Source organism: Salvelinus fontinalis, chromosome 33, assembly GCF_029448725.1.
Source record: "Salvelinus fontinalis isolate EN_2023a chromosome 33, ASM2944872v1, whole genome shotgun sequence".
Lineage (NCBI taxonomy): Eukaryota > Metazoa > Chordata > Actinopteri > Salmoniformes > Salmonidae > Salvelinus > Salvelinus fontinalis.
The window spans coordinates 42,918,225-42,945,661 of record NC_074697.1 but is presented as its reverse complement, the minus strand read 5'-3'; the positions used below and the strand labels follow the sequence as shown (position 1 = coordinate 42,945,661).

Below are 27,437 nucleotides of genomic sequence, written 5' to 3'. Positions count from 1 at the left end.
TGCCTCTTCCATTTTTGCGGTACAACTTAGTTTCATCAACCACCCATGTCTTTCCTCCCATCTTCCTCCCTGTGTGTGTGTGTGTGTGTGTGTGTGTGTGCACGTGTTGGTTTGAGTGTGTGTGTATGTGTGTGTGTGTGTGCACGTGTTGGTTTGAGTGTGTGTGTGTGCATGTGTACGTGTGTATGTGTCCCAGTCCGAGGTGTGTTCAGTGTGTGTGTGATGCGTCTGCGGGGTCCGTGGTGTAGCTGGGGGGCCGTGGTGGTCTCTGTTGCAGCTGTGCTCCTGGTAGCAGCCCTTGGCCTGGCACTGGTGCTCATCTTCGCATATGAGTGAGTGACGGGGGGGTTGGATAGTGGGGGGAGTGGGACCACACAGATACTAAAAATCCATGTAATTCTATGGGTGGAACAGTGGGACCTCTGATCCTCAACAGGAAGTGTTCACTGAGCATGGTGTACATACATTTCACTCATCTCTCAAAAAAGCTGGAAGAACCCTAATGAAAAAAATCTCAATCTCATAGACACCTACATAATTATGGACACAATGTCCTTATTTACACTAGCATTGCCAATTCATACACTATATGGTCCCTTGAGCATGGAATAGCAGTGCAGTACTTGTGCACATCACAAGCTTGTGTCATTCACTAATGTCCTCTTATTCTATCTCTCACTGGGTTCTTCACCCCACAGAGCTAAAGGGACAGAGTGTGGATGGGGAAGTGGTGTCGACCAATCCCCTGGACTTGTTGACTGGAGATGGACTGCCTCGTGGTCTACCCACAACCCCCACCAACCCCAGTCAGAGGGACAGTACAGTGGCCCCACAGCCAGCCAGATACCCTACCCCTGAAACTAGTGAGTATTTTTCTACTACAGTTGTATCCATAGAAATAGAATAAGTAGTTATATTCCAATGATTGTACCTTACAGATGTGTACTTACCAACAGATACATACAATACAATAATAATACAGTAATACACTACCCTGTACTTTTCTCACTGTCTGTCTCAGGATGTGGGGGCGTATTGACAGACTCAGAGGGCAGCTTTAGCTCCCCCAACCACCCTGGATCGTATCCCCCGGACTCGCTGTGTGTCTGGGTGATCCGGGCGCGCCCTCCATCCCTGGTCCAGATCCATGTGTCCTCTCTGACCATAGAAGGACCATCCCTCTGCCTCTTTGACTGACTGGAGGTTCAGGACGAGACGGAGCAACCTTCTGTTGTCACCAGGTGGGTCAAATGTACTGTATCTAAACTTGTTCGAGGTGGAAGATGCCTCTAATCACAGATCCAGGATCAGATTAACATAAGTGACTACGGGCATGTTTTACACACTTCTGAACCTAATGCATGACAGCCTCTTGAAAAATCATACTCTTCATGACACACTGTGGCAACTAGGTGGCATACAAGTTCTGTATAGATGGCAACTCTGCCTACTTTCTGGCCCTGAATTCTTTGCGGTTCTGCTGTTATGGGTTTTTAAGTGAAGAATAAAGATGAAATATGATTGCCTTTTGGGGCTGACATTTTAAAAGTTAACGTTATCTCCACCCTAGGTTCTGTGGCAACGTGGCACCCCTACTGTGAACACCAACAGCAGCACTGTGTCACCCCCTACTGTGAACACCAACAGCAGCACTGTGTGGGTGACCTTCCGCTCTGACGGGAGTATCGGAGGCAGTGGCTTCATTGCCCAGTACCACGCCATCACACTTGAACAGAGTGAGTACTGGGTCAGAGGTAGAATCAACCTACACACTAAACTGATCTTTGCTTCAGGAAACATGTATTTTCACAGTACATTAACATATACCATCAGAAATGTGTGTGTCTGTTCTCAGAGAGCTGCTCCAGGGAGGAGTTTGTGGGACCGCGGGCGCTGCATCCTGCCTGTGTCAGTGTGTGACGGCCAGCCCAACTGTCATGACCACTCTGATGAGGCCAACTGCAGCCACAAGCACAAAGGTAAGAACAGGGTGTACAGCACAGTACACACTCAGCATCATAGTGACTTATCTGCATACATACAGCAGCTCCAAGCAAAATAATGCAAAATGGTAGTCTCCTAAGTCTCGCTCATCACAAAGTCGTGAGGAAGCCTGGGTAATCAATTCTAGTAAAAGGGCAATCATTTGCTTATCTATGCGAAACTAAACATCACCGTTTTTTGCTATGTTGTTGAACAGAGTGCGGGGGCCAAAAGACTGGACTCTACGGCTACCTGGCAAGTCCAAACCACCCAAAGCCTTACCCTCAACAACAGGTACCTACCTACACCTGATCTAGTAAACCATCACCAACATCACCAACATGCATCGTATCTAATTGACATACCCAGCCATATACCCAGAATAGACTTCATGAAATCCTACCATGGTAAATGATGTTTAATCTACTCTTATCTCTCCGTCAGTTGTACACATGGCAGATCTCTGTCGAGGAGGGTCATGTGATCAGGCTGAGTTCCGTAACTTCAGTCTGGAGACTCAGGACGTGTGTGAGTTTGACTATGTAGAGGTGCATGACAGTGCTGATACCGGGGCCGGCAGAGTACTCGGACGGTAAGACCTATTATAATAGCTTCCCAATGTTTTTATTTCATACACTACCAACGAATTTAGTTCAGAAGGGTTGAAAAAGGAATGCTCAAAGCAAGTACATCCAGTCAAATTAAATGTTCTAAAATCAAGCATAGGTGTTGTATGACAGTATATGACATTAATACAGAACCAGTCCAAAGTTTGGACACACCTAGTCATTCAAGGGGTTTTCTTTATTTGTACTATTTTTTACTATTTTCTAAGTCATCAAAACTATGAAATAACATGCAGGATCATGTATTAACCAAAAAAGTATTAAACAAATCAAAATATATTTTATATTTGAGATTCTTCAAAGTAGCCACTCTTTGCCTTGATGACAGCTTTGCACACTCTTGGCATTCTCTCAACCAGCTTCATGAGGTAGTCTGATGAAGTAGAATGCATTTCAACTAACAGGTGTGCCTTGTTAAAAGTTAATTTGTGGAATGTATTTCCTTCTCAATGCGTTTGGGCCAATTAGTTGTGTTGTGACAAGGTAGGGGTGGTATACAGAAGATAGCCCTATTTGGTAAAAGACCAAGTCCATATTATGGCAAGAACAGCTCAAATAAGCAAAGAGAAACGACAGTCCATCATTAGTTTAAGACATGAAGGTCAGTCAATCCAGAAAATTTCAAGAACTTTGAAAGTGTCTTCAAGTGAAGTCGCAAAAACCATCAAGCCTTATGATGAAACTTGCTCTCATGAGGGCCGCCACAGGAAAGGAAGACGCAGAGTTACCTCTGCTGCAGAGGATAAGTTCATTCGAGTTACCAGCCTCAGAAATTACAGCCCAAATAAATTCTTCACCGAGTTCAAGTAACAGACACATCTCAACATCAACTTTTCAGAGGAGACTGAGTCAGGCCTTCATGGTCGAATTGCTGCAAAGAAACCATTCCTAAAGGACACCAAAAATAAGAAGAGAGCAATGGACGAGCAATGGACATTAGACCGGTGGAAATCTGTCCTTTGGTCTGAGTCCAAATTTGAGATTTATGGTTCCAACAACCGTGTATTTGTGAGATGCAGAGTAGGTGTACGGATGATCTCTGCATGTGTGGTTCCCACCGTGAAGCATGGAGGAGGAGGTGTGATGGTGCTTTCCTGTTGACACTGTCAGTGATTTATTTAGAATTCAAGGCACACTTAACCTGCATGGTTACCACAGCATTCTACAGCGATGCGCTTAGTGGGACTATCGTTTGTTTTTCAACAGGACAATATCTTTTGATTTGTTTAACACTTTGTTGGCTACTACATGTCATTTGTGTTATTTCATAGTTTTGATGTCTTCATTATTATTCTATAATGCAGAAAATAGTACAAATAAAGAAAAACCCTTGAATGTGTAGGTGTGGCTCTCTTTTGACTGGTACTGTATGTGTACCATAAAACATTCACAACAGTAACAGCACTCTTCCTTGATAAGACAGTGTACTGTAGTAACCTAGCCTGTGGTGGGGACTCCTATGGTTGCAAAACAGAACATGGTCACAAACAGATCTGGGGCCAGGCTAATTGTACAACAGCCTGTAACACAGTACTACTGTTACTGTACCCCAGCCAGCTCTAGTGTTCCTTCTCTATCCTGTCGCAGGTACTGTGGAACCAGCCTGCCTCCTGAGCTGACCTCCTCTGGGCCTCAGATAACTGTGGTATTTGTGGCTGACGAGGGTGTGGCAGACAGTGGCTTCAACGCGTCCTACCAGGCCATCTCCCTCTCCGAGAGTGAGTCCCCCCCCCACACACACACATCGGTATTGTTCAGTAGGACAGACCTTAGCAAAAAGTTTAGCAGCAATAAACAAAACTTGGACAATTTCAGGTAGGACCATCCTCGTTTCACTGTTTCAAAACGTTTCCTCCTTACTGAACATCACCCAAATCAGTCTCCCTGTATCTAGTCTGTTATGCTCTTGTAAACGTAGAAAATAAGCCAATTTATTAAAACATCTAAAAGTGGTTTAGTTAAAGGAATTACACTGGAAATATGAGGAATGGATCACCTGTTTCCTTGTTTGTGACAGGAACATGCAATCCTACTCAGTTTACCACCTGTGGCTGGACTGACTGTGCAGACGGGACAGATGAGCACGACTGTGACAACTCGACCTATCCCACTTTCAGTGAGCCAACAATACACAACACACACATCATATTTGTTTGATTCCTACAGCAATAACACAACTGCTAAGCTTTGAAGTAGAATGACTCCATTATGACAGATTAGTAACCTTTTCTGTATTTGTATCATACCTCTCCCCCAGGCTTGTCCTGTGAGCCCATCGAGGTGGAGATGTGTCAGGGCCTGAGCTACAACCTCACATCCTTCCCCAACATTTGGCTGTTCATCGCTGAACAGAGAGAGGCAGCCACGCTGCTCTGTCAGACATGGTGAGAACGCACACCTGGCCTGTCAACACACAACCACACAGAACAATATACATTTTTCTTTAATGTATTTTTAGTTAACTTGAACATTGTTTGTAACATAATATACTGTAGGTGCATAGCAGTGGAAGCTGCTGAGGGGAGGACGACTCATAATAATGGCCAGAATGGAATCAAACACATGGTGTTCATGTGTTTCATACCATTCCATTCCAGACATTCTTATGAGCCCCCCTCCCGTCAACAGCCTCCACTGGTGCATAGCAATATGCTGTTTCATCCACGATAAACCAACTACACACTGAAAAAGACCATAAAAGGGATGTGCAGACCTTTAGGTGTTTGATTCTGATGGAGGTAGATACTGTACAGCCGCTCTATAACTCTCTCCTCTGTGGTTTGTGGTTATTACCAGGTGCTGATGGAGCTGGCGTGTTTCCAGCCCCTGCGCAGGCTGGTGTGTGGGATGTTCATGCCCCACTGCAGCCCTGCCGGTCAGTGTGCTCCTGGGCAGCGCAGCAGTGTAGTCAGGCCCGGGACGTCTTCACCTTCAGCTGGCCCTTCAACTGCCACCTGCTGCCTGACTCCCAAGACCCTATGGAGTGCTCCATCCCTTGAAGTATAGCACCTGCCCAATTCATTTGCTACAGTACAACCATAGTTATGAGATGAATCCATCACAGGACTATAAGAACTCTTAAGAATACCATCAAAGCTCCAATCTTTTCAAGGAATCTTGGGAGTCTTGCAGTCTCGCTTGGACACTGATCATCATCAAAGGACCTTTACATACAAAAATAATCACAATGTTGCATTTCTGCAGACTCTATATGGTTCTAACCTTGTACAGCAGAACACAGATGTATGGAACAGAACCGGTTGGAGTTAACGTGGGAATAGAAAATGAATGTACATATTAATTAAAACAATGCTGATTTTGACATACTGTAGCTTGATGTTTTGCAAAACATGGTGCCTTACCTTCATACGGTTAGTGAATGAATGAACTGTAAAGATTTTACCTTTCCAGGGAGAACCTCAGATTTTTATGTCAGCATGACAAAATATAGTGACAGTACAATCCAAAGTGGCTTTGACATGGAAGTTGATTGTTCCTTACATGACCCTACCTGATATCTCATTTATTCAATATATCACTTCTGACATGTATGCTTACAGTATATGGGATACACTGATTATAAGAAGTCCTCAATTGATACATAAGCCCCAATGATCAATTTCACATATGAAACAAATAATCAAATTATTCTGTAATCACACATACACTATACTTTACAAAGAAACAGTAGTGATGGCTGCAATGATTGGTTGTCATGGCGGCGCGATGAGTTTGAGCGTGTGTTCGAGGGCCACGGCAGTGAGGCCCCACACGCGGTGCTTCCCGTTGCGGAACACGGGCAGGGTGTATCCGTAGCGCTCACCGGTACGGAAGTGGGTGTATCCCTGATTCTGGGGACTGCATACGTGGGAGAGCGACAGGGTGAAAATCTCTTCTACCTGAGAGAGAATGAGGAATGTCATTTTAACTCCATGTTAGTTGGTATTCGTGTTAGTTCAGCCCAAAGGCAAACAAAGTTATTGTAACTGTACCTCGGCAGGATTTGGCTTGAACGACAGCGCCTCCAGGGGGCCGAGGTTGGCCAGTACAGGGGCTATCATCATTCCCGACTGAGAGAAAATGTGTAATGATTAGGAAAAGCGGCAGATCAACAATTTACATAATGAAGACATACTCATATTAAGAAATGTTTCACTGAAAGAATACTACCCCATCTCAACTAATCTAGCGCAGAGGGGAGCTACTAGCTGTCTGTCAGGGCGTCACATAGAGATGAATGGGGATCATGAAGGATTATGGGTAGGGTTAAGGTCCTCACCATATCCTGGATTGGTTTCAGCACACCCCACACTTGGTTTGTTGCCACAGTGATGCCCAGTTCCTCACAAGCTTCTCTCAGGGCGGTGTCCACAACGTCCTTGTCCGAGGGGTCACGCTTGCCTCCTGCAAAACTGGACATTCACACAGCACTTTGTCAATTTCCAGCCTTCTATACAACTCATACATTCATTTATATGACAATGTTTTTCTCAAAACACACTAACAAAGTTGTCATTTTCAGAGTTGTTAAGTTATGTCATGACATCATATGTCAAACATTAAATAGCCCAAAAGCAGTGGGAATGGTGCAGGAGTCTGTGGTTACCTGACGTCGCCCTTGTGTCTGCCCTTCAGTGCTGTGGATCTAAGGGTGAACAGGAAGGCGGGCTCTCCCTCCACAGAGCAAAGAGAGACCAGCACAGACGCCCACTTCCCCTGGGCCTCACTGGGTCCCCTTTCCCCCCGGACATATTTCTCATAGAGAGCCACATTAGGCTCCAGGCTCTGCCGGCAGCGCGCCTCGTTCACCAGCGAAAGGCACTCCCTCAGGGCACCCTCAGGGCCGGAGGCAGCAGACTGGTGCAGGCCGTGGCTCTGGAGTGAAAGGAGTCGCTGGGGATCCACAGTCCACTGTTTGGGTGTGGACACAAGCAGTCTGTGAAAAATGTCCTTGTGAATCTTGCCACTTTTAACACTGAATGTGATGTTGACCTTCACCTCAGCAGACAAACATTGGCTACCATTGCCAGTTTGCCTCCTTTGTAGAAGGCACTTACGGTCGCTAGAACATTCGATGGCTTTGGAATTGTCCAAATGTTCCAATGAAGTGGTTTTCCAAGGGTCACATGCTACTATCACCGGCAGCCGTGGTGTATGTTTCAAAGAGACAAAGCTAGAGTCCTGAGACAATTGAGGTCGGTTGGGAGGGGTGGCTTTTTGTAAGGGGTGTTGAGGTGCGGTGTTTAGGAGACAGCTTTCACAACCAGAGGTGCTTCTGCTAACAAGGTGTGAAGAGATGGCTGAAGAGAGGGGCACTGCCTCCTTCCCTCCACCATTCCCTCCATCCCCCTGACAGAGACTTATCCCTGCTTTGGGTCCATTCCACCTATGACAGGCGAGTTCAGGTAGGGCAGGCACGCAGGGGTCTCTGACAGACAGCAGCAGCGTTCTGACAGGGCATGTCAAGGCCAGAATTTGTGGACTCCTGAACATTCTTGAAAATAGAGATGAGACAAAATAATAATTTCCTTTGCTCCACTAAACAAGGCTCAATGGTTAACTTATGTCAATAAAAAAAAGTAAGCCTATTTTGACATGAGTGCAGTACAAATAAATAGGTTGTCCTCACTCTTCCCTGCAGCAGTGATTCTCAAACCTCTCCTCTGGGACCTCCCGCAAGTTCCATGCATTTCCAAAGCTAGTATACCTGATTAAACTTGCCAATTAATCAAGCCCTTAATTAACTTAAATGAATCTGGTGTGCTAACGTTACAAAGGACAACACAATTTTGACACGTCTGGTGGTCCCCGAGGTGAGGTTTGAGAACAGCTATTTTAGACTACTGCAACAAAAATATAAAAATATATATAAAATAAGTGTAACATGGGTCATTTTCCTGATTGCACATTCTGTAATCTGTAGCTAACATTGTGCAACAACGCTGCAAATTCAAGTTGCTGTCAGCAAGCAAGCTAACGTTAGCTGCTAGCCCAATGCATACTCAATCTGGCAAATGACTAGATAGTTTTACAACCAACACTATTCAACGTTACGTTTCTTAGAATTCAGATACTTTCAAAATTGTTTGAAGTTAACATTAGCTATTACCAAGTTGTCAAACAAATCCAATTCTCGTCATTGGTGGCTAGCTAGCTAGCTATAGCTAACCTTGTAGCTAGCTGGTTAGGCAATGTTCCCTAGCTGTCAAACACATTTTGCCAGCCGGTTAGCAAATGCTATCAAGTTTTTTTAGCATGCAACTAGTACGAAAAAATAAAGTTAATCACATCTCAAAAGGATCCCAATCTTATTCCAGGTCCAGTAAGAAACTGAGGTTAATGAAACCCCCGGTGCACCTCCCAACAACCTCTCTAAACAACAATATAAATATTGCATAGCTGTAGACGCATCCCCTTGAACATCTATAGTAGCTGGCTACTGCGCCAGTACCAAATATGTCCATGAAAAAGCTTTCTGTCATCACTTGCCCTCACGAGGTGAAACGATATCAACCATTTAGAGATGCCATACCACAAATAATATAAGGCCTGTCAAACCATTAATTAAATATGATACATTTATGTATAGTTATTATTTACAAAAGAAAATAGCTAGGAGTTTACTCATTTCTTATTTGAAGCAGGGCAATTCCACGGTGACAGAACTTCTATGAGACTCATATTTTTCACAAAAAATGTATACCAAACAAAAACCATAGATTTTTATATGTTAAACAACCACACACCTCTAATCACAATGACAACTTTGAACAATTTACACTGAATATTTTACAAAATAACATTTACTGGAAGAACTGGGCAGATGCAAAGTTTGATAACAGAATTTCTGTAAACTCTCCCTCAGTTTTTTACATTTATGTGACCACGTTTTACAAAAACTCTTAACTCATTTGTTCCCAACTTTTCACAGACTTGCCACTATGCAAATCTTATGCCATTAGTATGCCATAATCCTATCATGTAATTTATATTCTTTTTATATATGTGTGTGTATACACAAAAGTTAGTGGATTTGGCTATTTCAGTCACACCCTTTGCTGACAGGTGTATACAATTGCGCATACAGCTATGCATTCTCCATAGACAAACATTGGCAGTAGAATGGCCTTACTGAAGAGCTCAGTGACTTTCAACGTCATATGATGACACTTTTCCAAGTCAGTTTGTCAGATTTTGCCCTGCTAGAGCTGCCCCGGTCAACTGTAACTGCTGTTATTGTGAAGTGGAAACCTCTAGGAGCATTAATTGCTCAGCAGCGAAGTGAACGGGACCGCCTGTCCTCTGTTTAAACACTCACTACAGAGTTACAAAGTGCCTCTAGACGCAACATAAGCACAATAACTGTTCGCCAGGAGAACCCTACCTGCCCAAATGCATAGTGCCAACTGTAAAGTTTGGTGGATGAGGAATAATGGTCTGGGGCTGTTTTTCATGGTTTGGTCTAGGCCCCTTAGTTCCTGTGAAGGGTAATCTTAATACTACAGCACACAATGACATACATCATTTCTTTGATCATTCAGCAAGTTTCCTCTATCAGCCCAAAATCCTATCCAGCCCAAAAACATTGTGAATAGGCTTGGAAGTTCTTTCAAAAAGATGACCCGCTGAAATAAAATGGTGACTCAATCAAATGTATTTATAAAGCCATTTTTACATCAGAAGATGTCAACGTGCTTATACAGTAACCCATTCTAAAACCCTAAAGAGCAAGCAATGCAGATGTAGAAATACAGTGGTTAGTGTTAATAAAACGTTTACTGTTGACAGGAGAACAAGAGGAGACAATAGGACGAGGTGGATAATTTTATAATAAGGCAGTTTAATTACATGTAAAGATATCTTAGTAAAATCTTGCAGCAAGGCTCTTTCAATCTGACTCCTAGTGAATCGTCCGGAAAAGAGAGAGTTTCCAGAAATGTTCAGTACTATATAGACAACAAGCAAAGTAGGTAGATCTGCGAGTCCGGCCTTCCGGTTGGTCGATCTGGGTCTTGGGTAGTCCTGATCAGGCCTGGTGTCCACGTTCCATTGGTTCCTGAGAGTTCTTTGTCCTGAGGTCCAACCATGGGTTGGGTGTGTCTGTGTGATTGTCATGGGGGAGGGGAATTGTGGGTGCCGTGTATATGTCCTATGTGTCCAGCATATGTCCAAGAGAAAGAGGGGGTGTGTATGTTGTGTCAACTTATAGGTAATGTTGAGAAGTTGTTAAAACAAGTTACCAATATCTAATACAATTTCTTACATTAGGGAAAAACTCCCCAGAAATGCCGGAACCTAGGAAGAAACCTAGAGAGGAACCAGGCTCTGAGGGGTGGCCAGTACTCTTCTGGCAGTGCTGGGTGGAGATTATAGGAGTACGTGGCCATTAAGGCATCTTTAAGATGTTCAAATGTTCATAGATGACCAGCAGGGTCAAATAATAATCACAGTGGTTGTAAAGGGTGCAACAGGTCAGCACCTCAGGAGTAAATGTCAATTGGCTTTTCAAAGCCAATTATTCCGAGGTCAGGACAGCAGGTGCGAGAGAGATGGAAAGGGAGCAAGAGAGAGGGTTGAAAACAGCAGGTCCAGGACAGGATGGCACGTCTGGTGAACAGGTCAGCGTTCCATAGCCGCAGGGAGAACTGTTGAAAATGGAGTAGCAGCATGAACAGGTGGATTGGGGACGAGGACAGCCAGGCGTCGTCAGGCCAGGTGGTCCTAGGCATGATGGGTAGGAGCAAGTCCATGTAATGCTTTGTAGGTTAACAGCAAAACCTTGAAATCAGCCCTAACCTTAACAGGAAGCCAATGTAAAGATTAGCACTGGAGTAATATTATCAATTTTTGAGGGTTCGTCAAGATTCATGCAGCCGTATTTAGCGTAAACTGAAGTTTTATTAAGTGTTTATCTGGGTAGCTGGAGAGTAGAACATTGTAGTAGTCTAATCTAGAAGTAACAAAGCATGGATGAGCTTTTCTGCATAATCTTTGGACAAAAAGTTAGATTTTTGCAATGTTACAAAGATGTAAAAAAGCTGCCCTTTCTTGATATGTTTGTCAAAAGAGGGATCAGGGTCCAGAGTAATGCAGAGATCCTTCAGTTTTATTTGAGACAGCTGTACAACCATAAAATTATTTGTCAGATCAAACAGCAGATGTCTTTGTTCCTTGGGACCTAGAACTAGTATCTTTGTTTTGTCCAAGTTTAAAAGTAAAACATTTACCACCACCACTTCCTTATGTCTGAAACACACAGGCTTCCAGGTTAGTCAATTTTGGGGTTTCATCGAAATGTACAGCTGTGTGTCGTCTGCATAGCAGTGAAAGTTGGAAATGTGTTTCCCAATGACATCACCAAGATGTAGAATATATAGGGAAAACAATAGTGCTCCTAAAACGGAACCTTGAGAAACACAAACATCCTTGCTTTGTCAGAGGACAAACCATCCACAGAGACAAACTATCTTTCCGACAGATGAGATCTAAACCAGGCAAGTACTTGTCCGTGTAGACCAGTTAGGGTTTCCAATCTCCACAAAAGGATGGGGTGACCGATGGTGTTAAAAGCGGCACTAAGGTCTAGGAGCACGAGGACAGATGCAGAGCCTTGGTCTGACGCCATTAAAAGGCAATTTACCACCTTCACAAGTGCGGTCTCAGTACTATGATGTGGTCTAAAACGAGACTAGTGCATTTCGCATACATTATTTCTCTTCAGGAAGATAGTGAGTTGCTGCTTTAAAAAAAAAGGAATGGGAGGAAATTCAAAATAATACTGCTGTGCAACAGTATCAAAAATAAATTGGGGATTGTTTTTGGAAAAGTAGCTTGGAAAAGTAGGCTAATCGAGCACCAGTAAGGACACTTCGATATTTCAAGGTACTGTGAAATATTTTTATAACTAAACCAAGATAGACCACAGCCCGTCGTTTCAAATGGGAACAAATTAGTCATACTGGTCAAAACAAGCATGGAGGTGGGCAGAGCTAAGCATGAGCTAGCAAGATCCTATTGGTGCGTTCTATCATGCAAGCGCATTTTTCCGTTAGGGAACACCTACGCTGTGAAGTGCACGTGTGCAATAACTAAATATGCCTTTGCACTCCTTCTAAACAACGCAATGTTTAAAACTTTGGCAAAGAGTAAAGTTTACAAAACTTAGTCCACTCTGTTCGTAACATATTCTAATTTTGGGAACAGAAAATAGTATTGAGATCCCAAGTATAGTATTTAGAAAATGTGCAGAATGTCAGCCAAAATCCATCTCATTCCATCTTCTCCCACTGCCGCAACTGGGCTTCCTCTCAATACCATAAGTTTTGGTATTGAGTGGAAACGCCAAGCCGATGCTTCACATTTATACATCTGGTGAAATATCTGTCTCATTGTTCTGTCTGTGGTCTTTCCAAGCTAGTCGGAATACTTACAGTTTGTTGGCACGCCATTTCCGTTCCAATTTTCTGGAAGCTTGCTTCAGGGCTCGGGTATTTTCTGTATACCAGGGAGCTCATTTCTTGTGACAAATGTTTTTTTTGTTTTTAAAGGTGCGACTGCATCTAGGGCACAGGTGTCAAACTCATTCCACGGGGGGCCGAGTGTCTGCGGGTTTTCGCTCCTCCCTCATACTTGATTGATGAATTAACATCAGTAATTAGTTAGGAACTCCCCACACCTGGTTGTCTAGGGCTTTATTGAAAGGAAAAACCAAAAACCTGCAGACACTAGGCCCTCCGTGGAATGAGTTTGACACCCCTGATCTAGGGTATCACGCAAGGTCAAGTTTGTTGATAAGTCTATGTTGATGGATAAGATGCATCCTCCAGCTTGGATGGAGTCCGTCACTCCTCCGCAGGCCAGACTTGGTCCTGTTTGGGTGGGGATCCAAGAGAGGGACAGTTATCTACAAATTCTATCTTTTGGCAGGGGCAGAAAACAGTTTTGTGCGTGTCTGCTGTAGAGCCCCCCCCCCCCCCCCTCCTAACTGGGAGGGGGCCAGAGACAATTACTCGATGCCAACACACCTTTCTTATCTAAGTTACACTCTGAAGTTATGTTGCGCTTGGTGGCCTCTGACAGTTTCATTCTAACATCGTTGATGCAGATGTGGATAACAATACCCCTACACTAGCTACACTCGCCAGTTTTAGCGTCAGCCAGCACCAATTTTAGATTAGCCTTTAAGTCGGTAGCCCTGCCCACTGGTAAATAATGTATGATAGCTGGATGATTATTTTTAATTATAAACTGGGTGGTTCGAGCTCTGAATGCTGATTGGCTGACAGCCGTGGTATATCACACACCACGAGTATGAAAAAACATTTATTTTTACTGCTCTAATTATGTTGGTAACCAGTTTATAATAGCAATAAGGCACCTCTGGGTTTGTGGTATATGGCCAATATACCACTCGATGCGTTGTGCCTAAGAACAGTTTCTTAGCTGTGGTATATTGACCATATACCACACTGCCTCGTGCCTAATTGCTTAAGTCTAATATTGCGGGTAATGGAGTCACTAATGACTAGGATTTTCAATTTGTCAGAGCTAATGGTGGGAGGCTTTGGCGGCTCAGACCCCATAACGGGTGGAGAGACCTGAGAAGGCTTGGGCTCTGACTCCGACTCGTTGCTTAGTGGGGAAAACCAGTTGAAAGAGCAACACCGGTTGAGCATGCCAAAAGCATTTCTTTCCAGAAGTAATGAGAAAATCGTACGGCTGAAGGGACTGTGCAGGGGGATTAACACAACCTGTATTTACTGGTGGCACAGACCCTGTATCCTTTCCTTCACTTAAATTTCACTTGCCTAACGATTGCGCCTGAAGCCGAGCATACAACTCGGCTATCCTCACCATAAGGCGATAGTTCTTCTGTAGAGCGACTGCAATGAGAAGACATAATGTTATGTCCGGGGTAGCAAAAGTGGAAGAAAGAAAATATTGAGGACAAGACTAAGACGTTGGTAAACTTGTTAGATACAGAGTTTGATTAAATAGTTAAGAGTAAAAAACTAAAGGTTTGTCAGGTAGCCAAGTAGCAACAAACAGTACGGAGACAATGCGGAAGTGCTTTGCGGCACCAGTCATGTGAACAATGCCACCTAATATAATGTTTACATACCCTACATTACTCATCTCATATGTATATACTGTACTCGATACCATCTACTGCATCTTGCCTATGCCGTTCTGTACCATCACTCATTCATATATCTTTATGTACATATTCTTCATCCCTTTACACTTGTGTGTATAAGGTAGCTGTTGTGAAATTGTTAGGTTAGATTACTCGTTGGTTATTACTGCATTATCGGAACTAGAAGCACAAGCATTTCGCCACACTCGCATTAACATCTGCTAACCATGTGTATGTGACAAATAACATTTCATTAAATGTATCAAAGGTGGATTTTTTTTCCCGTAATGAGGCCAGTGTCTGAATTTATTGGTTGTGGCCGAGAGGTGAAAGTAGAACCCTTCAGGGATTTGACAGTTTTCCAGAATTTAGCTGGGTTCCCATTACAATCCGAAAGAGCGGTTACATAATAATCCACAAAAGTATTGAAGACATCTGCAAAAAGGCTCAAAGCTAAATCAGGTCCAGGGATAGCTGAAATGAAATCAAGGTCACTAAATTGTGTTAGTTTGTTTGCGTTTTGTGTAACTTATTTAACTTATTGTTTACATAATGTTGCTGCTACTGTCTCTTATGACCGAAAATAACTTCTGGACATCAGAACAGCGATTACTCATCGCGGACTGGAAGAAACTTTTTCCTTTAATGAGTCCGACGAGAAGGATATACTGCTTTCACTGGAACAGGCCCAGATCCCCGCCTTTTGCGTAAAGAGCAGCGAAAGGGGCCGCAGATCGGGCAGCCTTCTGAGAATCCGTAGGCAAGCGAGTAAACTCCCACTGCCATCTGTTCTTGTTGCTAACGTGCAATCATTGTAAAATAAAATTGATGACCTACGATTAAGATTATACTACCAACGGGACATTAAAAACTGTAATATCTTATGTTTCACCGAGACGTGGCTGAATGCCGATATGAACAATATAGAGTTAGCGGGATTTTCCTTGCACCGTCTGGGAAAACAAGGGATGGGGGTGTGTCTATTTGTCAATAACTGCTGGTGCGCGATGTCTAATATTAAAGAAGTCTTGAGGTATTGCTCGCCTGAGGTAGAGTACCTTATTGATAAGCTATAGACCACACTATCTAATGAGAGTTCTCATCTATATTATTCGTAGCTGTCTATTTACCACCACAGAACGAAGCTGGCACTAAGACCGCTCTCAACCAACTCTATAAGGCCATAATCAAAGAAGAAAATGCTCAACCTCAACCAGAAGCGGCGCTCCTAGTGGCCGTAGACTTTAATGCAGGCACACTTAAATCAGTTTTACCAAATTTTTACCAGCATGTAACATGAACAACCAGAGGAGAAAAAAATCCTAGACCATCTTTACTCCACACACAGAGATGCATACAAAGCTCTCCCCCGCCCTCCATTTGGCAAATCTGATCATTTTCTATTCTCCTGATTCCTGCTTACAAGCAAAAACTGAAGCAGGAAGTGCCAGTGACTCACTCAATACGGAAGTGGTCAGACAACATGGATGCTACACTACAGGACTGTTTTGCTAGCACAGACTGGAATATGTTCCTGGATTCATCCAATGGCATTGAGGAGTACACCACCTCAGCCATCGGCTTCACAGTGACTGTACGTACATATCCCAACCAGAAGTCATGGATTACAGGCAACATCCGCATCGAGCTAAAGGCTAGAGCTGCCGCTTTCAAGGAGTGGGAGACTAATCCGGATGCTTATAAGAAATCCCACTATGCCCTCAGACGAGCCATCAAACAAGCAAAGCGTCAATACAGGATTAAGATTGAATCCTACTACACCGGCTCTGACGCTCGCCGGACATGGCAGGGCTTGAAAACTATTACTGACTTCAAAAGGAAACCCAGACGCGAGCTGCCCAGTGACGCGAGCCTACCAGACGAGCTAAATGCCTTTTTATGCTCGCTTCGAGGCAAGCAACACTGAAGCATGCACGAGAGCACCAGCTGTTCTGGATGACTGTGTGATAACGCTCTCGGTAGCAGATGTGAACAAAACCTTTTAAACAGGTCAACATTCACAAAGCCGCTGGGCCAGATGGATTACCAGGACGTGTACTCAAAGCATGCGTGGACCAACTGTCAAGTGTCTTCATTGATATTTTCAACCTCTCCTTGACCGAGTCTGTAATACCTTCATGTTTCAAGCAGACCACCATAATCCCTGTCCCCAAGGAAGCGAAGGTAACCTGCCTAAATGATCACCATCCCTTGGCACTCACGTCGGTAGCCATGAAGTGCTTTGAAAGGCTGGTCATGGCTCACATCAACAGCATCCTCTCGGACACACTAGACCCACTCCAAATCGCATACCCCAACAGATCCACAGATGACGCAATCTCAATCGCACTCCACTCTGCCCTTTCTCACCTGGACAAAAGGAACACCTATGTGAGAATGCTGTTCATTGACTACAGCTCAGCGTTCAACACCATAGTGCCCACAAAGCTCATCACTAAGCTAAGGATTCTGGGACTAAACACCTCCCTCTGCAACTGGATTCTGGACTTCCTGACGGGCCGCCACCAAGTGGTAAGAGTAGGCAACAACACGTCTGCCATGCTGATTCTTAAAGGATCGGGGTCCCGCTAGCGGGACAACTGCCGGTGAAACTGGAGGGGGCGTAATTCAAATAAATAATCATAAATATTATGGATTTTAAACATTTAGGTGCATATAAGTGTCTTATATCGGCTGAAAGCTTCAATTCTTCTAAATCTAACTGCACTGTCCGATTTACAGTAGCTATTACAGCGAAAACATGCCATGCAATTGTTTTAGGCCCCAGATCAAAATATTTTCCCACCGGCACAGGTTTCATACATTCACATATAAAGATTAAATATTCACTTACTTTTTGAAAATCTTCCTCTGTCATCCAAAGGGTCCCAGCTATAACATGTAGTGTCGTTTTGTTAGATAAATCCTTCTTTATATTCCAAAAAGTCTGTTGTTTAGTTGGCACATCGATTTGAGTAATCCACTCGTTCAACTTGTAGAGAAAGGAATCTGAAAATCTACCCCTTAACTGTCAAAATCCGTTTCTATTTACTCCTCAGATACCCTAAAATGTAATCAAACTATAATATTTATTTCGGAATGTTCAATAGGAAACCAATTTTAGAATTTTTTCATGGCGCACACAAACACGGATTTCCAGTACTGTGTCCTTCTACAAAAACGGTTATTTCTGATTCGTTTTTGAAGTTACAAGCCTGAGACCTTGAACATAGACTGCTGACACCCTGTGGAAGAATGCATTTATTATGGCTAATTTACAATATGACCTCTCTCGTGCAATTCTAAGAGGATGGTCTCTCTCAACAAAAAATCCCGGTTGGTTTTTCTTTGTATTTCCTCATACCATATCTATTGTGTTATATTCTCCTACATTATTTTAACATTTCTACAAACTTCAAAGTTTTCTTTTCAATGGTACCAATTATATGCATATCTTGGCTTCAGGGCCTCGCCTTCTGGATGGTAGCGGGGTGAACAGGCAGTGGCTCGGGTGGTTGTTGTCCTTAATGATCTTTTCGGCCTTCCTGTGACATTGGGTGCTGTAGGTGTCATGGAGGGCAGGTAGTTTGCCCCCAGTGATGCGTTGTGCAGTCCGCACCACCCTCTGGAGAGCCTTGCGGTTGAGGGCGGTGCAGTTGCTGTACCAGGCTGTGATACAGCCCGACAGGATGCTCTCAATTGTGCATCTGTGAAAGTTTGTCAAGGTTTTAGGTGATAAGCCAAATTTCTTCAGCCTCCTGAGGTTGAAGAGGTGCTGTTGTGCCTTCTTCACCACACTGTCTGTGTGGGTGGACAATTTCCGATTGTCTGTGATGTGTATGCAGAGGAACTTAACTTTCCACCTTTTCCACTGCTGTCCCTTTGATGTGGATAGGGGGGTGCTCCCTCTGCTGTTTCCTGAAGTCCACGATCATATCCTTTGTTTTGTTGACGTTTGGATATTACTTGTTAGATATTACTGCATGGTCGGAACTAGAAGCACAAGCATTACGCTACACTCGCATTAACATCTGCTAACCATGTGTATGTGACAAATAACATTTGATTTGATTGGAAGGAATTCTAGGTTGGGTGAGCAGAAGGACTTTACTACCCGTATGTTGTTATGATTACACCATGAGTCGTTAATCATGAAGCATACACCCCCGCCCTTCTTCTTCCCAGAGAGGTGTTTATCTCTGTTGGCGCGATGCATGAAGAAGCCCGGTGGCTGAACCGATTCTGACAACCTATCCCGAGAGAGCCATGTTTTCGTAAAACAGAGAATGTTACAATCTCTGATGTCTCTCTGGAACCCTTGCTCTCATTTCGTCTGCCTTGTTGTCAAGAGACTGGACATTGGAGAGTAATATACTCGGGAGTAGTGGGTGATGTGCACGTCTATGAAGCCTGACCAGAAGGCCACTCTGTCTGTCTCTTCTGCTGCGACGTTGTTTTGGGTCAGCTTCAGGGATTAGATCCATTGTCCTGGGTGGTGGTCCAAACAAAGGATCCGCTTCGTGAAAGTCGTATTCCTGGTCGTAATGTTGGTAAGTTGACGTCGACTCTTATATCCAATAGTTCTCCCCGGCTGTATGTAATAAGACTTAAGATTTTCTGGGGTAACAATGTAAGAAATAATACATAAACAATGGTCACTAATGTCTTACGGCAGTAGAAACATATTTCTTTGGCGTATTTGTTCAAATAAGATCAATCAGAGTTGACTTTGAAGGATCTTTAGGGTTGGGCCGTGTACAGTCGTGGCCAAAAGTTGAGAATGACAAATATTAATTTCCACAAAGTTTGCTGCTTCAGTGTCTTTAGATATTTTTGTCAGATGTTACTATGACGTATAATTGCAAGCATTTCATACGTGTCAAAGGCTTTTATTGACAATTACATGAAGTTGATGCAAAGAGTCAATATTTGCAGTGTTGACCCTTCTTTTTCAAGACCTCTGCAATCCACCCTGGCATGCTATCAATTAACATCTGGGCCACATCCTGACTGATGGCAGCCCATTCTTGCATAATCAATGCTTGGAGTTTGTCAGAATTTGTGGGTTTTCGTTTGTCCACCCGCCTCTTGAGGATTGACTACAAGTTCTCAATCGGATTAAGGTCTGGGGAGTTTCCTGGCCATGGACCCAAAATAATGATGTTTTGTTCCCCGAGCCACTTAGTTATCACTTTTGCCTTATGACAAGGTACTCCATCATGCTGGAAAAGGCATTGTTCATCACCAACTGTTCCTGGGATGGTTGGGAGAAGCTGCTCTCGGAGGATGTGTTGGTACCATTTGTGTTGGTATCTTTATTCATGGCTGTGTTCTTAGGCAAAATTGTGAGTGAGCCCACTCCATTGGCTTGGATGAGAAGCAACCCCACACATGAATGGTCTCAGGATGCTTTACTGTTGGCATGACACAGGACTGATGGTAGCGCTCACCTTGTCTTCTCCGATGCCCCAAACAATCGGAAAGGGGATTCATCAGAGAAAATGACTTTACCCCAGTCCTCAGCAGTCCAATCCCTGTACCTTTTGCAGAATATCAGTCTGTCCCTGATGTTTTTCCTTGAGAGAAGTGGCTTCTTTGCTGCCCTTCTTGACACCAGGCCATCCTCCAAAAGTCTTCACCTCACTGTGCATGCAGATGCACTCACACCTGCCTGCTGCCATTCCTGAGCAAGCTCTGTACTGGTGGTGCCCCGATCCCGCAGCTGAATCAACTTTAGGAGACGGTCCTGGCACTTGCTGGACTTTCTTGGGCGCCCTGAAGCCTTCTTCACAACAATTGAACCGCTCTCCTTGAAGTTCTTGATGATCCAATAAATGGTTGATTTAGGTGCAATCTTACTGGCAGTAATAGCCTTGCCTGTGAAGCCCTTTTTGTGCAAAGCAATGATGACGGCACATGTTTCCTTGCAGGTAACCATGGCTGACAGAGGAAGAACAATGATGCCAAGCACCACTATCCTTTTGAAGCTTCCAGTCTGTTATTCAAACTCAATCAGCATGACAGAGTGATCTCCAGCCTTGTCCTCGTCAACACTCACACCTGTGTTAACAAGAGAATCACTGACATGATGTCAGCTGGTACTTTTGTGGCAGGGCTGAAATGCAGTGGAAATATTTTTGGGGGATTCACTTCATTTGCATGGCAAAGAGGGACTTTGCAATTAATCTGATCACTCTTCATAACATTCTGGAGTATATGCAAATTGCCATCATACAAACTGATGCAGCAGACTTCGTGAAAATTTATATTTTTGTCATTCTCAAAACTTTTGGCCATGACTGTAGGCTTAGTCACCAGCGGGGTTAGGTTTAGATCATTTTACATGTCTGTTAGATTGTCTGAAGCGTGCATTTCTCATTCATAAATTAGGTCACACAGGATAATAACTTCTGATTTTAATAAAAGACTACAAACTAGTTAACTCCTATAACAGTCATGTATACATTTTTCCCCAGACAAAGGCTTAAATATAATAGCAAAAAAAAATGTCAACGGAAATGGATTTCAGTTAAGAGACCTATAAATTATGTTTAAATTAGAATAGCCACTCCCCCACCTCTATCCTGTCAGCTCTGGACACATTATCCTCAATATTAATATCAGAGTCCAGAATGTCTCCAGAGATCCAGGTTTCAGTCAATATCAGGATGTCCAGATTTGTCTGCATAGCCCAGATCTTGATGTAATCTAGTTTAGGAAGTAAGCTCCTAATGTTCATCAACCCAAGTCCTTTACGATTTTTTTAAGTCACGTGGAGGTGCCATCTCAAACAAGTGATGTTCACGAGGCAGTTTCAGGCCCTGTCTGATGGCTGATATTAAAAACCTCTTAAGGATCCGCACCTTTTCCCCCCCAATTTTCGCCTAAAATGACATGCCTAAATATAACTGCCTGTAGGAAATGCATATTCTTGGTACCATTTGAAAGGGAACACTTTGAAGTTTGTGGAAATGTGAAAGGAATGTAGGAGAATATATCACAACAGATCTGGTAAAAGAAAATATAAAGTAAAAAAAAACATTTTATTTTTGAACCATCTTTGCACTTTAGATTTTGGACAGTAGATGGCAGCAGTGTATGTGCAAACTTTTAGACTGATCATATGAACCATTGCATTTCTGTAAAAAACAATCTGTCAAGACTGCCCAAATGTGCCTAATTTGTTTATTAATAATTTTGAATGTTCAAAATTGTGCACTCTCAAACAATAGCATGGTATTCTTTCACTGTAATAGCTACTGTAAATTGGACAGTGCAGTTAGATTAACAAGAATTTAAGCTTTCTGCCAATATCAGATATGTCTATGTCCTGGGAAGCTTTCTTGTTACTCATGCTAATGGAATTAGCCTACGTTAGCTCAACCTTCCCGTGGACGGGACACCGATCCCGGAGATGTTGGTATAACTATATAAAATTGCATAGAACTGCACCATTTGGTCTATCCCTATTAGTAAGGAGTAGAAATTGTAATTACTTTTCCAAGGTTAGCACCATAGGGCCTGATGCCACATCCAATGTCAATATGGAGAACTGAGTAACCAATGATGGAATGTTAAAAACTGACTTACAGTACACGAGGCTTTGGTTGCACCCATGTAAGTCATACATCCTCGAGGCCTGATGTGTGAGGGAGCCCGGGGGGTACTGGCCTGTGGTAGAAATTCCCTGATCTGGACCCTCCGGAGACAGGTAAAGGATGAAGGAGCAGGAATCTCTGGAAGCAGGTGGGTGAAATTGTTGGTCAGCAGGATGGGATCCCCTAAAGCCATTTCAGCCCCGTTCACCAAAGACCACTGCCTTTGCCTGGGCTTATGGTGTGTGACGTGCCTCCACTGGGATAACCACGGAGGGATCATTCATTAGGGAGGGGCTTATGCAGGGCAGCCCTGGCCAGTCAGTCGGAGAGTGGCGAGGCAGTGACAACGACCAGGCTGATGAGTAGAAAAGGTCTTAGAGTGGGACCTTTCCAGGATAATTTGCTTACTCTGGATGTCCAGCTCAGACATATATTCCTCAATAAGCTGACAATTTCCACATTAGAAATTTAGCCGGTCAATATTATCCCGGAACTGTGGAAAATAGGTGCAACTCCTACATGGGATCAAATGGTCTCTGATGTGGTAGCCTTCAACCTGGAAATAGTCAGTTAAAATCCACACTACGTGACCAAAAGTATGTGGACACCTGCTCGTCGAACATCTCATTACAAAATCATGGGTATTAATATGGAGTTGGTCCCTCCTTTGCTGCTTTAACAGCCTCCACTCTTCTAGGAAGGTTTTCCACTAGATGTTGGAACATTGCTGCGGGGACTTGCTTCCATTCAGCTACAAGCGTTAGTGAGGTCAGGCACTGATGTTGGACAATTAGGCCTGGCTCTGTTGGCATTCCAAATGAATCCCAAAGGTGTTCGATGGGCTCGAGGTCAGGGCTCTGTGCAGGCCAGTCAAGTTCTTCTGTACCGAACTCCACAAACCATTTCTGTATCGACCTCACATTATGCACGGGGGCATTGTCATTCTGAAACAGGAAAGGGCCTTCCCCAAACTGTTGCCACAAAGTTGGAAGCACAGAATAATCTAGAATGTTATTGTATGCTGTAGCGTTAAGATTTCCCTTCACTGGAACTAAGGGACCTTATGAAAAACAGCTCCAAACTTTACAGTTGGCAGTATTCATTCGGGCAGGTAGCGTTCTCCTGGCATCCGCCAAAACCATATTTTTCCTTCCGACTTCCAGGTGGTGAAGCGTGATTCATCATTCCAGAGAACGCGTTTCCACTGCTCCAGAGTCCAATGGTGGCGAGCTTTACACCATTCCAGCCGATGCTTGGCATTGCGCATGGTGATCTTAGGCTTGTGTGCGGCTGCTTGGCCATGGAAACCCTTTTCATGAAGCTTCCGACAAACAGGTATTTTGCTGACGTAGCTTCGAGGCATTTTGGAACTTGGTAGTGAGTGTTGTAACCAAGGACAGATTAATTTTACGCTCTACGCGCTTCAGCACTTGGCGGTCCCATCCTGTGAGCTTGTGTGGCCTACCACTTCGCGGCTGTTTCCACTTAACAGCACTTACAGTTGACCGGGGCAGCTCTAGCAGGCAGAAATATGATGAACTGACTTGGTGGCATCCTATGAAGGTGTTCCATTGAAAGTCGTTGAGCTCTTCAGTAAGGCCATTCTATTGCCAATGTTTGTCTATGGAAATTGCATGGCTGTGTGCTCGATTTTATAAACCTGTCAGCAACTAGTGTGTCAAATACCCAAATCCACTAATTTGAGGGGGTGTCCACATACTTTTGTGTTTATATACTGTAGGTTGGCGAGGAATCCACTAAAAGTCAATCCACACAGTGTGATGGTCAGTTAGATTTGAATCAGAGTTTGTAGGATCACCACAGTTATAGGCAGCAAACCAGAACCCAACCACAGACTAGAAAACAGCCAGCACTAGGACCCACAATAAACACAATCAAGGCACACAACTCGCCATCATAACAACAGCAAGGAGAGAGCGGTGACTCACTTAATGTGATTAAATGCTGTGGCCCATCAAAACAGCAATGCAGCGGAGACCGTGTTGCCAGTATGATAGCCAGGAGAGAAGCACCTCGGAGGGGCTGTAGTTTCCGTTGGAAGCCGGGAGGGAGGCAAGCGCTACACGGTGGCCGCGGGACAGTCAAAAAAAGTAGGCTAAACCAAGTGGAGTTCAAGTTTTGCAGTAGTCCAGAGGCATCCAAGGCACAATGTCAAGTGGAAGGATAAAAGCAGCAGTAGGCAGGTGTTTGCTCAGATAATGCCCCAGTGCAGGTAGGCCTCAAATGTTTCAGCAGACCTGTTTTGTATGTCTCCTTAAAAACTCGATGCAATATTGCACTATTGTCCAATGTGTTCACAGCCAGATGAAAAGATTTTCAGCTACAAACACTGATCAGAAAAAAATACATGCTTGCAAACCATCTTGAAAAGTGGGTGTTTTAATTGTAAGTCAAGGGCAGAGGTCATCTCCTCACAAACAATCTCTTATATAGTAGTGGCCAGCTCTTTCTGTTGCCTGGTGACAGCCGCCATGTTCCCACAGTTGAATTGTGGATGGAGAAATTGTAGCTGCTGGAGTGTAATGTGTATAAATGCCTTAATTTCTCAAGAAGATGGACTCTTACCTTTCATGTGACACCAAATTTGACATTTGGTGCTCATGAGTCCTTTTTACATGGAAATGACCAGCAGCTTACACAGTATAGCCATTTCTGCCGTATCCATTGTATTGTTTATCATTGTTGATACAACCACATTTTTCACCTTATCAACAATGATAAACAATGCAATGGATACGGCAGAAATGGCTATACTGTGTAAGCTGCTGGTCATTTCCATGTAAAAGGACCCATGAGCACCAATGTGAAAATGGGGAGGGGGATTTAAAAAGTGTACAGTATATATATGCCTTAATTTCTCCAGAATATAGACTCTTAGTTTTAATTTGACACCAAATTTAGCATGCTCCTATTAACTTCACATGTTGGGGGTCATGTGTCCTTTTACATGGACGATCAGTTTACACAGTATAGCCATTGTATTGTTTAACATTATGAGGTACAACCTTATTATTGTGGACACACAGTGTGTGTATTTTTAACAATAATTAGGCTATTTCTATCCACAAAGAAGGTAAAAACGTGGTTCCTTCTTGGAGAAGGTGAAAAACCTGTCGGTCTACCACTTTGAGATTATTCAAAAATCTAGACCACTGACAACCTGCAGTGCTTCTGCCTCATCCATGTGACTGTGACATCAGTCAGAATGTTTTGGAAACTCCTCACTGGTCTTATCTGTTTTTCCTGCCTCGTCCAAGGCCAGCCCATTTAGGTTTTAACCAGCATGCTATGACATTTCGGAAGCATTGGCAGTCTTACAAAGTTGACCACAATCTCCAGGACCTACATTTCCCAGCTCCATGGCCGCTGCCGCATGGCCTGAGGAGGAGTTTGTGTGTTCTGTCTGTCTGGAGACGCTACGTGACCCTACCACGCTGCCCTGTGGTCACACCTACTGCCTGTCCTGCATCCAGAGGCACTGGGACCGGAATGAGGCCAAGGGTCAGTTTAACTGCCCCCAGTGTAGGCAGGTCTTCACCCTACGACCCTCTCTGGCCAAGAGCACAGTGCTAGTGGAGGCCATGGAGAAGTTGAGAAGGAAGGGCATCCAGGAGTATCCCTACCTCTCCATCTCGTCTGCCCCACCATCCATGTGGGGCAGACTGGAGGTGTGTGCAGACACAGGCCTTCGCCAAGGGGGGATGTTCCCCCAACTGCCCGTCGTCAGCCCCAGGCTTTGCCCTCAACACCAGCGGCCCCTAGAGCTCTACTGCCATGATGATAAGGAGTGTTTGTGTGACGAGTGTTGTCGTGATGGACACAAGGGCCACCGTGTTGTTAAGCCGCAAGAGGAGTGGAAGGAGAGATGGGTAAAGAACTGACTGTTGTTTTGTCTGTTGCCACAGCTATTTTATTTGAATATAGCAGCTTTATTTGAATTTTAGAAAATACTGGGTGCCTGAGAGAATCCTGTGTGTCTGTATACTGTGTCCCTTTGTGCAGAGGGAGCTAGTTCCAATGCAGGCCGAGACACAGAGGAGGATCCAAGAGATGGAGAAGGAGCTCAAGAAGTTCCCACAAACTGCCCAGCTCCACAAAGTAAGGAAACCCCTCATCAATGTAAAATATGTTGTGGTTACATAATTTGTTTTCAGTGTGTTGTGGAAATTCTTACACAGGGACACCCATAGTCAATCTTAAATGAATCATTGTTTATTGTCAGAGGGATTCCAACAAACTTAATGGACCAAGTACACATGTCGATGAGGAGCTCTAACGGGGCAGTCCCGTTTAGTTCCCTTTTATGCTGGTTACAGACATGTAACATAGGCATAGTTCATAGGAGACGGTGCCAGACACATGCCGGAACCAACCCTATCTTAACTTATAGAACAGATTCTTGGTGTTCTGCCAAATAGTCTAAAGGAGGAGGTCATGACGGCCCTCCCTCATCTCTTTACCAGGCACAGACAGGAACAAAGGATTGTTTGACACCAAAGACAAGATTCACAAAGTAAAATTTCCATCACAAGAGCCTAGTAGTTAGTCACTGTTTCATAACACTCTGCCCCCTCTTTCACTTCCTCCTTGTCTCTCTACCTCTATCCATCCCTCCATTTTTGCTTTGCTTCTCTCCGTGTCTGTGTCCTCTCGCTTCTCAGAGCTCAGTCCAGGCCCTACAGAAGGAGGGTGTGGAGCTCTTCTCTGAGCTGGTGAAGAGTGTGGAGCTGATGGGTACCCAGGTCGGGGAGTTGCTTTGTGCCCATGAGGCCTCCATGGGCAGCCGGACCAAGGGCCACATCCACAAGCTGGAGCAGGAGCTGGCCCAGCTCAGCAGGAAAGACCAGGAACTCAGCCGACTGGCCAGCATGCAGGACCACATCTGCTTCTTAAAGGTACAAGGAAAAAACATAATGTGATTCAATTTTCAATCAATTTTATTTTATATAGCCCTTCGTACATCAGATAATATCTCGAAGTGCTGTACAGAAACCCAGCCTAAAACCCCAAACAGCTAGAATGCAGGTGTAGAAGCACGGTGGCTAGGAAAAACTCCCTAGAAAGGCCAAAACC

The 27,437-nt window shown here is 44.0% G+C and overlaps 3 protein-coding genes across 5 annotated transcripts; 2 read left to right on the top strand and 1 right to left on the bottom strand.

Moving 5' to 3' along the window:
* Positions 1 to 328: 328 nt before the first annotated feature.
* Positions 329 to 5,608, top strand: LOC129831611 (membrane frizzled-related protein-like). Its single transcript, XM_055894954.1, has 10 exons — positions 329 to 332; positions 699 to 863; positions 1,022 to 1,149; positions 1,571 to 1,747; positions 1,856 to 1,979; positions 2,428 to 2,575; positions 4,197 to 4,327; positions 4,627 to 4,725; positions 4,867 to 4,983; positions 5,406 to 5,608. The coding sequence occupies exons 1-10, from the start codon at positions 329 to 331 to the stop codon at positions 5,606 to 5,608; spliced, it is 1,296 nt and encodes a 431-aa protein (XP_055750929.1).
* Positions 5,037 to 9,074, bottom strand: LOC129832328 (uncharacterized). Of its 3 annotated transcripts, none has more exons than XM_055896315.1 (5): positions 8,719 to 9,074; positions 7,216 to 8,103; positions 6,889 to 7,021; positions 6,602 to 6,679; positions 5,037 to 6,508 (listed from the first exon to the last, which is right to left on the bottom strand). In XM_055896315.1, the coding sequence occupies exons 2-5, from the start codon at positions 8,100 to 8,102 to the stop codon at positions 6,323 to 6,325; spliced, it is 1,284 nt and encodes a 427-aa protein (XP_055752290.1). In that variant the 5' UTR covers position 8,103; positions 8,719 to 9,074; the 3' UTR covers positions 5,037 to 6,322. The 3 variants fall into 3 exon arrangements, with proteins under 3 accessions (XP_055752290.1, XP_055752289.1, XP_055752288.1); XM_055896314.1 differs by having other exon boundaries at positions 8,898 to 9,074; XM_055896313.1 differs by having other exon boundaries at positions 7,216 to 9,074.
* Positions 9,075 to 25,694: 16,620 nt separating this feature from the next.
* On the top strand, positions 25,695 to 27,283 carry LOC129831610 (E3 ubiquitin-protein ligase TRIM47-like). Its single transcript, XM_055894953.1, has 3 exons — positions 25,695 to 26,233; positions 26,367 to 26,462; positions 27,026 to 27,283. Exons 1-3 carry the CDS (start codon positions 25,724 to 25,726, stop codon positions 27,281 to 27,283), a joined length of 864 nt encoding a protein of 287 aa, XP_055750928.1. The 5' UTR covers positions 25,695 to 25,723.
* The last annotated feature ends 154 nt before the right edge of the window (positions 27,284 to 27,437 follow it).